This window comes from Protomyctophum parallelum, assembly GCF_964188405.1.
Source record: "Protomyctophum parallelum genome assembly, chromosome: 7".
NCBI classification, from domain to species: Eukaryota; Metazoa; Chordata; class Actinopteri; order Myctophiformes; family Myctophidae; genus Protomyctophum; species Protomyctophum parallelum.
The window spans coordinates 15,903,049-15,913,938 of NC_139705.1; the positions used below are offsets into that span (position 1 = coordinate 15,903,049).

The following is a 10,890-nucleotide window of genomic DNA, read 5'->3' on the forward strand; positions in this document are numbered from 1 at the left end:
TTTACAATGTCTATTTGTCATCATTCGTAACACCTGTGAAGGTCTGTGATGTCGGTTTGCATCTCTATTCTCTACTCAGTTTTGTCACTGCTCTACTAGTGTAGATTATTTTAAACGATCGCATCAGGCTGGATCATGTATTTTCAATAGATCACATTAAAGGACGACTGATTGCTGCGGTATTTAAAACCGATCCAATAACATGAACGTGCATGCTTGCTAGTCATTAGGGAGCGTGGTTTGTCCTCAGTCCTTTTGGCTGGTAGTAGTAGTATTACAGTGGGTGGGTGTGGAATGAGGTGTAACTTTACCGTGGCTCCGCAGGGCCGGGCCTGCCAGTGCCTGCCTATATATATGACCCTGTGTGTCTCTCTGCTTCTTGCCTTCTCGGTGTCTACCCAGGGACTCTCAGGCTGCCTGCTCTAGCTGCCCCCCCCTCCTCTATTCTGATTTCTGAACCATCTTGCTTGTGTGTATCAAGAATTAAACATCATGGCCCAGCAACAGCAGATCAGGTAGGAACCCTGTACTTCCGACACTTGGCGTTACAGTGTCGCGCACATGAAAATAGCAGATCTACAAGCTCACAATGCATCGCAGCGTGATGCATTGTGAGCGTGTAGATCTACTTTATTGTAACTGAGTACAAATCAGACATTGTCAGGTAGAATGGGAATGAGCCTGTTCAGTTCTGCATGATGATCCGGATGTTATATGTGATTCTACAAAACAGGCCTGTTTGACCCTTCCATCCCATCTGTGTGTGTGTGTGTGTGTGTGTGTGTGTGTGTGTGTGTGTGTGTGTGTGTGTGTGTGTGTGTGTGTGTGTGTGTGTGTGTGTGTGTGTGTGGAGTGGTGGAAAAAGTACTCACATTTCTTACTTTCAATTCTGAAATTTTGAATAGTGGAATAGAAGTAAAAGCATTGAAAATACTCCGGCAAAAAACAAAATAAAATTTGTACTTGAATACAGTACTTAGTAAATGTAGATACTTACGACCACTGGGTAGGACGAGTGTTGCCATCAGACTGTGGTTATTTTGGGACCCTGCAGATTCTCAAGGCAGACACTGTCACAGTCACTGTTGAAGTCTGTTAAAGTCAAACGTTGTTCAACTTGATCCCTTTCGACTTTTTCCTCTCACATTTTTGCACATTCAAAATCATTCGTGAATATATTAACATTACACATTATGTCTCTGTTCGGTGGAAAAGATCCCAGGATTCAAATTCAAAAATAGCTAAAGTCACAGACCGACAAGCACAAGCTCAAAGCGTTTGGGCTTGTCCATCTGCTACTTTTGATGTTTTTGTGTGACGAACTTGTAACATGATCAAGTAGTAGGGCATTAGTTTAGGAAAAAACAACAATAATATTGTGTGAATTATTCCTTTTTTCTTTCATGTTTTAGCAGGCCTCTGTCTTTTTGAGGGGCGCTAGACCCTCCAATGCCTGGCTTTTGAAATTACGTCATATGGCAGCCAAGTCTATGGACTTTTAATGTTTGTTTAGAGTACTTTTTAACAAAAATCTAATGGCAGCCAAGTCTATGGACTTGGGGGTCATGTGGTCAATATAAATACATCTTGTGACTGGTTTCATGTTATTTTATACATGCCAATAACACACTGCATTCATGTCTCGCTAGTGGCAGTGAATAGAATCTAAATCGTGTGGCAGCCACAGTGGGTGTCCCTCACTTAACACAAGTGTGATTTTTACTCTCCAACATTCTATACTACATGCATTAACAGTTAAGAGTGAGTGTCAATGTGACTCAGAGAGTGTACAAATGTAACCAAATGGACCTGTTATGCTCAGATGAATAGGAATCATTTTGCACCCCATGTCTATATTGAAACAGCCTCCCGGCCAAACTGATCAACGGAGGGATCGCAGGCATGGTGGGAGTCACCTGTGTGTTCCCCATCGACCTGGCCAAGACCCGCCTGCAGAACCAACGCAGCGGCCAGCAGCTCTACAAGAACATGTGAGAACACACATGCCACATTAAATGCCACATTCAAGCCACAATAAATGGGCTCAGTATAAAGTGATATTTTTTGTCTAAAATAAAAAAAGTTGTTTGTTAAAAGGTTTACCACTTAATTCATGTAGCCTACAATATGACCGTGTGCTGACTGTAATTCATTGCGAGATTACATGTAACATTCAAATGGGTTTTTCTCAGGATGGATTGCCTTCTGAAGACAGTTAAATCTGAAGGCTACTTCGGCATGTACAGAGGTAAGACTACTAGATAGATAGATAGATAGATAGATAGATAGATAGATAGATAGATAGATAGATAGATAGATAGATAGATAGATAGATAGATAGATAGATAGATAGATAGATAGATAGATAGATAGATAGATAGATAGATAGATAGATAGATAGATAGATAGATATAGATAAGCAAAAACCAGAGTAAACAGGTTGTAACGCATATAAAAGCGTCCTTGCTTGGCCCTCCACTCCTGGACAGAGCACAACGCAAGGGTGGGTTTCTTTGTGTAGGCCTATACTATCGTTCTCATTTCACACGGTAGCCTATACACGTAGCATCCACTTAGCAGGGTAATTGCCTTTGCCGAATTGGCCAAGAAGACCTCATAGTCTCCCTTTGCTCGAGTGATCGTGACCCAAGATAAACCTGACGTTCATTGTATAACAGGCAGATCTGTGATGCAATCAGTTACTTCCAACAAACTTAATCCTTTTGTACTGAAACATGCCACAGCATGTAGGCTAAGCGGGTATGACTGGCACTCGACATGAACACAATGGAACATGGTTTGATGTGTGTGCATGTGCTCCAACGTGTGGGACGAACTTAGGATCTTAAGTCAAACTAGTTATGTGGGTTGTGATTCTTAAATTATCATATTGTGCTGTGAATGAAGGCCACTGTAGGCCTGTGCGGCGTGTGTGTTGTGTTTGCTCATGGCCCATGGAGGCTTGCCAAAGGACGCAGCCCCAAAATGCATGAATTCATCATGTTTTAACATACACATAAATGTTCAAAATAGATAACCTTAATAGTTTTTAGTCTAGACTAAAAACTTTTGTTTCCACGGCCTAGACTGTTGTGCATTTCATCCACAGCCCTCGTTTTTCCTTCTGCCATTGCATACTGGTTTGATCTGAATGTTGTTTTAACCCAAGCTGTTCCATTTTTCTTTTCTTCACACAATTTTATTCTGTTGTATTAGTTTTCATTTCATTTCATTTCATATTTATTTATTTCATTTCAGTCATGGTTTTACATGATTATATTCATTTTACTTTTTTTTTTACATATTCCATATCAGAAAAGAAAAGGAGCAGGAAGAAGATAAATCTTATTTATACCTGCCCCTATCAATAAAAAAAATAAAACATCTAACCCTAACCCTAACCCTAAAAAAAAGAGAACAACAAAGACAAAAGAACATAGAGCTCAACAAGAGAACAAACAAAAACAAAACAACGCTGAGGGAACAAAATAACACTTATATCTAACCTTCTAGTTCATATTTTATTTTTTTGTATTGTTTTTGTATTGAGTTGTGCTTGAATTCTGCATACTGTTAACTACGCCTAACCCTAAACTTATTTCTAACCTTATTCTCAGTAAAACAAAATTAAGAATACAAGAACAATCAAGAAAAAAACAATCAATCAATCAATAGGGGGGTTTCAAAGTTTGACCTGAACTCAGGCAGACAGGCACCAAAACAAAAAAACTTGAACAAAAGAGGCACATGAATCTGAAAGTGGCAACACTCGCTGAAACAAACATTTATACACAGGGAATTAACTAGACACAGGTGCCTCTCAAATGACAATCAAACACGAGATAGGCTGCCAGGCTGGGGCTAGTTACAGGACACACACAGGTGAAGATGAATCATCACAGGGTGGGTGAGATAAGGCAGGCAACAACAACAAGGGCAGACAGGAAACACAGTAACACACTACAAAATAAAATAGCAGAAACCCAAGAACACTCTACAAAACAAGATACAAAAATACACTTCAAATTTACAGAAATGCAGATCCTGACATGTGGTGTTAAATGTTCGAGACTGTCACTTAAAGGTATATTCAGTGATTTCACTCAAAAAACCTTAGGTTTCGTTTTTGGCTGTGGGACCCAGCCTTTCGTCCAATCAGGATAGAGAGTCAAAAACTAAACCTAAGGTTTTTTGACCCCCAGGGGTTAACTGGGGACAGGGAGGAACTCCTTATATGGCCAGCACACTCTATAGTAGGGAGGATTATCACAACAAAACAAAAAAATAAGTGATATTTGAATTAAGTGAAATCACTGAATATACCTTTAACTCTGTGTCATTGTTTATTGTTGTTATTGAAGGAGCTGCTGTGAACCTCACCTTGGTAACACCCGAGAAGGCCATCAAACTGGCCGCCAATGACTTCTTCCGCCACCAGCTGAGTAAAGACGGGTCAGTGGAAATGGACAGATTCTCACATTGAAACAAGTTGAATGCAGTAAAAAAAGTATTAACTTAAAACTCTAAGAGAGAACAAATGTATTCAACCCATTAAGACCTGAGGACCCGATTCTACAAAATGTCTACTAAATCCTAACTGTTTTCTGAAAATACTTATGTATTTGGCCCCGGACCCCCCATCTGAAAATATTTTGTTCTAGGAAGCCCCCAGAAGCAAAGATTTGAATAAAAAATGTTTGCTTAGAAGAATATATACGGCATATTCAGTATTTGAACACATTTCAAGATTTTTTAATAGTCAACCAATGTATAACTAAAATTAAAAAAATGACACGGATGCTTTCCTGGTTTTAACGGGTCAATGTATCCATTTGAGACTGTAAGAGGGAACAATGCATTATTAATTTATTGCAGACTTTAAAATGTTTGTGTTTTACATCCCACCTGTGTTCATGGTTTCAGTGGCAGACTGACGGTGGGGAAAGAGATGCTGGCCGGCTGCGGTGCAGGGATGTGCCAGGTCATCGTGACCACGCCCATGGAGATGCTGAAGATCCAGCTCCAGGACGCAGGCAGGCTATGTATGTGTTACATACCGTAGCCTGCCTGTGTTACTGTGTTACTGTTAGGATAGCACTTCACCCATGAATGTTCAACCTCATCTTCATTATAATTGGCCCTCACTAATATTAATGGTAAGACGGTTTATAGGCATATACCTTTTCTTCCTATACTCGCTATGCGTGTCAGAGGTGGACTGTGAATAGTGGAGTTTGAGAATAAGTCGAGATTCTTTCGACTTATTCGGCCCTGAGAGCTCTAATCAATCATTTCCAGATAAAGGTGTGTGCTGTCGAGTGCTAGCTACAGTATCCTGAGCAAAACGTCGGCACAACTTGGCGGGAACCAGCTACTAGGTGCTTTGATTAGTTTCTCACCCCCTATACACTGGTCGGACAACCATTTTACACATCGGGACCGTTCTTCTTGCGTCGATAACAGAATGATAATGTCATTAGTAGTAGGTACATATCTGAATTGACGTCCACAGCCAACCTCTGCATGAGACACAGAGTGAATAGACAGAAGCATTTATGAGAATCACTTAAATGAAGATAAGGGTGAAAATGTGTGTGAAGTGCTCCTTTAATTTAACTCAGAGAGCATGTAACCAAACTGGTTAAGTTTGTAAACTCTCTCCTGTATCCATCACCTGTATCCAATAATGGGTGGGTTACTCTGCACCGTTCCATGCAGTTCTCAGACAGTCACAATAATACTGCATCTCTGCATCTCTGTATCTCTGCCAGTGGCCCAGCAGAGGGTGATGCCCAGTTTGGTGCCCGCTCTAAAGATGCGGGGAACCAGTGCTGTCCTCAGTCGCTCCTACAATGCCAACCAAGTGATCAGAGTGTCAGCCACGCAGATCACCAGAGAACTGCTGAGGACCAAGGGAGTGTCAGGACTGTACAGAGGCCTGGGAGCCACGCTAATGAGGTGACAAAGTTAAATACCACCATTGCACTTATGTGTAACAGTTCTCAACGGGCCTGACAATTAAGGCCGCTGGCCCTAACTGGGCCCTACTGGGCCGGCTCGACGCTCGGCTCGGCCAAAACAATTACCACTTTTAGGCCCAAAAACCCGAAAAGGTGTCATTATGCGGTCATGCATACAACAACCTTTGAACTGAGCAGATTGGACCTTCCAATGACTATATTTTGTAACTGCAATCATTGGGAGCGTGAAATTAATTTCACCTATAAACTTGTGATGTGACATTAAGCATATCGTTGGCCATTTCCAGGGATATCCCATTCTCCATGGTGTACTTCCCGCTGTTCGCTCACCTGCAACAGCTGGGTCGTCACTCCGCGGAAGACCCCACCGTGCCCTTCTATTGGTCCTTCCTGTCAGGACTGGCGGCCGGATGCACCGCGGCAGTGGCGGTCAGCCCATGTGACGGTAAGCGGCTCGGCCACGATCTGGCCAACGTACGGTTCCACTTCCATAGGAGACCATTATTATTACCCTTGAGTTGAAAATGCTATTGTGTGCTTCTGCGATTCAGTTCATGCAGTTAAAGCTCTGTCCTCTTCTGTTGTGCAGTGGTGAAGACAAGGCTACAATCCCTCAAAAAAGGGGCAAATGAGGAGACCTACAAAGGAGTGGTGGACTGCATCAGGTAATACTAAAGCCAGGTTTTTTATGCTTACTTACTGTAGTTGTGTGCCAGGGTCACCGAAAGTAGCAGCACTACAATCTCACAACGCTTTGCAATTTTGACGCTGCACTATATGACCCTGCAACATGTACAGCAGCTATTCTGGGTCCATGTCACGGGCCACGGCATGCATCCGAGTATAAACATAACTCACAGCTGCATCTACAGAGAAAAACACGTGTTTGAATCCTTAACAGGTTCCAAAGTTGGCCACGTTTTTGTTTTGTTTAGTTTTTTTTGTGTGTGCACCGGCCCTGTGACATCATGTGGCAGCCACTTTTTACTATGACGTAGTGTGTGTTTTTGAATGCAGACAAATAGTGTGCTAACCGTTTAACTCTGTCCTCCCCTGCAGTAAGATCATGAGGAAGGAGGGTCCAGGGGCGTTCATGAAGGGAGCCACCTGCAGGGCTCTGGTCATCGCCCCTCTCTTTGGCATCGCCCAGGTGGTCTACTCTGCGGGAGTGGGGGAGTTCCTGCTGGAATACACGCCTAGCAACATCTACTCTGCTTAAGACCAGCTTATACTTAGTCCTTCCACCTCCTCCTTAAATCACAGGCAGCTACAGAGTAACGTCCTGGGGGATGTGCCGACGTCCTGTTTCTAATATATTATCGGAGGTACTCGGAAAAATGGGGACCAAGTGTACAGTAGATGTCATTTCATTTTTAAAACGTGGGTTTTCAGGGAAATTATTGGATGTAAAGAGGGAAGGAAATATAACAACTGTCCATTCGCCCTCTTAAAAGCTCCCCTTCATTTTCCCTCAATGAGGGACCTGATTGTACGACCTCTTCCACCGTATCTCTCTGAGTTAGTCCTCTCCAAACCATCTCCACTCCCGAGCCTTCCTTCGCCCCCTAGAAGCCCTGTATATCCCTCTGATTGCTTCCAGCTGCTTCTTCCATATTGGCATGATGAGTATCACCGAGTGTTAGAGAAGAGCAGGGAGGTGCAGATATCATATCACAACATCCTCCAATCCTGTTTTAAAGGGTTATTATGTGTATAATACTGGGCTATTGATGCAGCCTATTTCTTTGTACAGTATATTGTTTTTTTATTCATATTTATTTATGTAGGCAAGACTTCTTTGAAATCGTATCAACACCGAGCGCAACCAAACATAAAATGACTTGTCTTTTAGTTCTACTGGATCTCTGCTTCTACACTTTTCATGTGTTGGCAAATATATTTAGTCTTAGTCTTCGTCATCATGGCTTAGTTTTTTACTTTATTTTCGTCAGGAAAAAAAGGTAGTTGATGAAATCAACACTGCTGTATTGTCGCATGCTGTCTCTCTAGGGATGATGTTTCATGCTCTCATAATGAGTCTTCCTCACTCTACCTATTCCCCAATGCGTGCAGTTACCCAGGTCTATAAATACAGCACCATATCACACATGTCAGGCACGTGCAGAGGGAGGGAGGCCCAGCCTCCCTGTCTCAAAGTCACCCCCTCCCCCCCACCAACATCTGTGGCCCCTAAAAATATTATATATTTTAATGTTTACATGGAAATTAGAATGTATTTCTTATTTTACTTTCCAATGACATTAGACAAGTTATTGCGCCATTAGCATAAGACATCCAATGTACTACATTTCTGATGTGACACCAAAAATTGGTGCGTTTTTATAATACAAATCTTGTCTTTGAAAACACTGGCACGGTCTGAAGAAGGCCTTTAATGCCCTTATGGAGCCGATTGTGGAGAATTAACATTTTCTACGATCAAGCCGCTGTAATATTCTGTTTGCTTGCTTCACTCGAGTCATCCAGAATATGACATGTCAGTGAAAGATGAAACGTTAGATAGGGAGATGACTGAGGCTTTTTCTTTTTGGGCCGTGCTTTGGGGACCAAGCACAACACATCCTAAAGTGTTCTGTGTTGATTCCAGTTTTGTTGTCAACTGTCAACGACACACTGGTAGTCCATGTTAAACACAAACATTACTGTTAAGTTGTGGCAGTTACAATGTTATACCCGGGGTGGTTTTCTGGGTAGCATTCGATGTCTGGGGACCCTTTTTGTTAAGCATCAAGTCTGACTGTGGGGGGAATAAACGACCCTCAAGAGTTTTACTTGCAAATGGAATATTTAAATAGGATATTAGGGCATGTACATAAATGCTGAATAAACAAATGTAACCAACAGGTTTTGTTGCCGTTGTGTTTATTTATATGCCAAGTCTGCAGCAATTTGTCTGTACCATGACACACATTCCGGAATATTAGCATTTCTATCCTCAGGCACTGTGTTATGTATGTAAGTCATGTACTGTAAGTTATGGCAATAGAGTAGATTTTCTGATGCAATATTTAAAGCCGTTGCAATATATCTCTCCACGCATAATATGCAGAACTTAAGACATAATGTAATGTGCAGTGCTGGTGCCACGTACTGCAGTGTGGGTGTAAACTTACTCTGCTGCATGGCATGCAGCATGCCCCCCGCATGCAGCTGTCTGCTGCGCTCAAACACAGAAAGGTGAAACTCTGACAAACCATGCTATGTCATGCTACTAAACATGACGGGTATGCCTACACATAATCCCAGATGGCATGGAATGGAAACAGCAGCAGCATAATGTTCAGGTAAGGTATTTCAACAAAAACATCCCCCAATACAGCAATATAATTGTCTCCACCAGGCCGAAGGCATGGGGGGAGAGTATGTTTTGCACTCCGTCCGTCCGTGTGTCCGTCCGTCCGTCCGTCCGTGTGTGTGTGTGTGTGTGTGTGTGTGTGTGTCCGTCCGTCCGTGAGCAGCTAATCTCGGCCACCGTTAACCCGGTCGATGCCAAATTTTGCACACACACTCCCTGGATGCCAACAATGAACCTCTGCCCCAAACTTTCCAGAACGGCCTGTTATAGCGCCACCAGGAGGCCGCTTTGTGCAAAACAAGTTTTTGCACAGTACACCTACAGATTTTGTCCAAACATCACGCAAATTGGTACACAGTCTCTCTAGAGCCATTCAACGAAACCGGTCTTTCAGATTTCTCACACTCCATCCTGATTGGTTAAGATTGGCTTCCAAAGTTCACAGGAGTGCTCAGTTTCAAACAAAATGATGCAAATCATGAACACATCGCGTGATTTCCGTGAAATTGTGCACCCACATTCCCACTAGGCCGAGGACAAAATGCCACATGAACAATTTCAACTCAGCCTCAAGGTGGCACTATAACTGGCCGAAAAGTGTTTTTACCTCTAACTGCACGGATCTGTGGATAACTTTGTATGCCAACTCCCTAGAGGCCAAGGAAAAACCTTTGCCTGGAATTTTTCACATCTGCTCTTTATAGCGCCACCAGGAGGCCGACATATGTAAAACACATTTTCTATTATTACTCTTTTTTATCCACATCTCACGCAAATTTGTACACATGATCTCCATAGTCATGTGATCAAGACAGGTTTGTTTGATTTCTCATATTCCATCCTGATTGGCCACGATTGGCTCCTACAGTTTTCAGGAGTAGCCCGCTTTGTACAAATCGCCACAACTCCTCAACGCAGCGTCCCATTGCGATGAAACTGTGCACTAGGCTGAGGAAGAAATCCTGGTGGAGACCTGTGCCCAGAAGGGCACTTTTTCTAGTTCATTCTATTCTGTGTTCAGTGTTAATTGCTCAGATAATTTTTGTCATGTTGCAAATACCTCTTAGACAAGTAAAGAAACACAAAAATAAAGTATGTTAAAGAGGGCAGCTACTATTGGAGTATAATATTATATTATATATAGCCTACTATATAATGCATAATAATATTTGCCTCTGAGATGTAGTGGAGTAGAAGTAAGCTAAAAGTATTGAATATTGGAAATACCTCAGAAATGTACTCCTTGACTACATATTTGGTTACTTTCCACCCCTGATGTTTGGGACTAAACAGAACACAGTGAACCATGTTGAACTTTTAAAAACTTTATTAGTTGTCAAACATCTATCTTCCTGAGAAGCTTGGAATGCCATTAAAATAAATTAACACACAAATCAATAACAAACAACTCAACTGTCTGTCACACAGATTCTTGTTCTTTAGGTGTATACAGTACAAAACAACGCCATTCTTTTTTTTTTTTTTTTTTACAAATTGAACACAGGAAACACAGTACCAACTCTGTGGATTTGTCACTTGTCGTTAACGGAACTGCAGGATCAGCGGCGCTGACGGGCATCAAAACATCCCTTT

At 42.1% G+C, this 10,890-nt stretch overlaps 2 protein-coding genes across 2 annotated transcripts in view; one reads left to right on the forward strand and one right to left on the reverse strand.

Moving 5' to 3' along the window:
* Positions 1 to 387: 387 nt before the first annotated feature.
* LOC310862343 (mitochondrial glutamate carrier 1-like) lies at positions 388 to 9,160 on the forward strand. Its single transcript, XM_083770201.1, has 9 exons — positions 388 to 515; positions 1,866 to 1,991; positions 2,193 to 2,248; positions 4,362 to 4,452; positions 4,924 to 5,042; positions 5,772 to 5,958; positions 6,269 to 6,426; positions 6,571 to 6,646; positions 7,041 to 9,160. The coding sequence occupies exons 1-9, from the start codon at positions 493 to 495 to the stop codon at positions 7,198 to 7,200; spliced, it is 996 nt and encodes a 331-aa protein (XP_083626327.1). The 5' UTR covers positions 388 to 492; the 3' UTR covers positions 7,201 to 9,160.
* A 1,446-nt stretch (positions 9,161 to 10,606) lies between these two features.
* Positions 10,607 to 10,890, reverse strand: part of LOC310861669 (CD9 antigen-like) — a 27,005-nt gene continuing 26,721 nt past the window's right edge. Inside the window, exon 8 of the mRNA XM_083769226.1 lies at positions 10,607 to 10,890. This exon is cut by the window's right edge and continues 4,578 nt beyond it. The gene's annotated coding sequence lies outside the window, so the exon portion shown is untranslated.

Coding starts and splice junctions, on each gene's coding strand:
- LOC310862343 (XM_083770201.1), top strand. CDS start 493: ATGGCCCAGCAACAGCAGATCAG. Junction 6,427..6,570: donor GGCGGTCAGCCCATGTGACG/GTAAGCGGCTCG, acceptor TCTGTTGTGCAG/TGGTGAAGACAAGGCTACAA. Junction 6,647..7,040: donor GGAGTGGTGGACTGCATCAG/GTAATACTAAAG, acceptor CCTCCCCTGCAG/TAAGATCATGAGGAAGGAGG.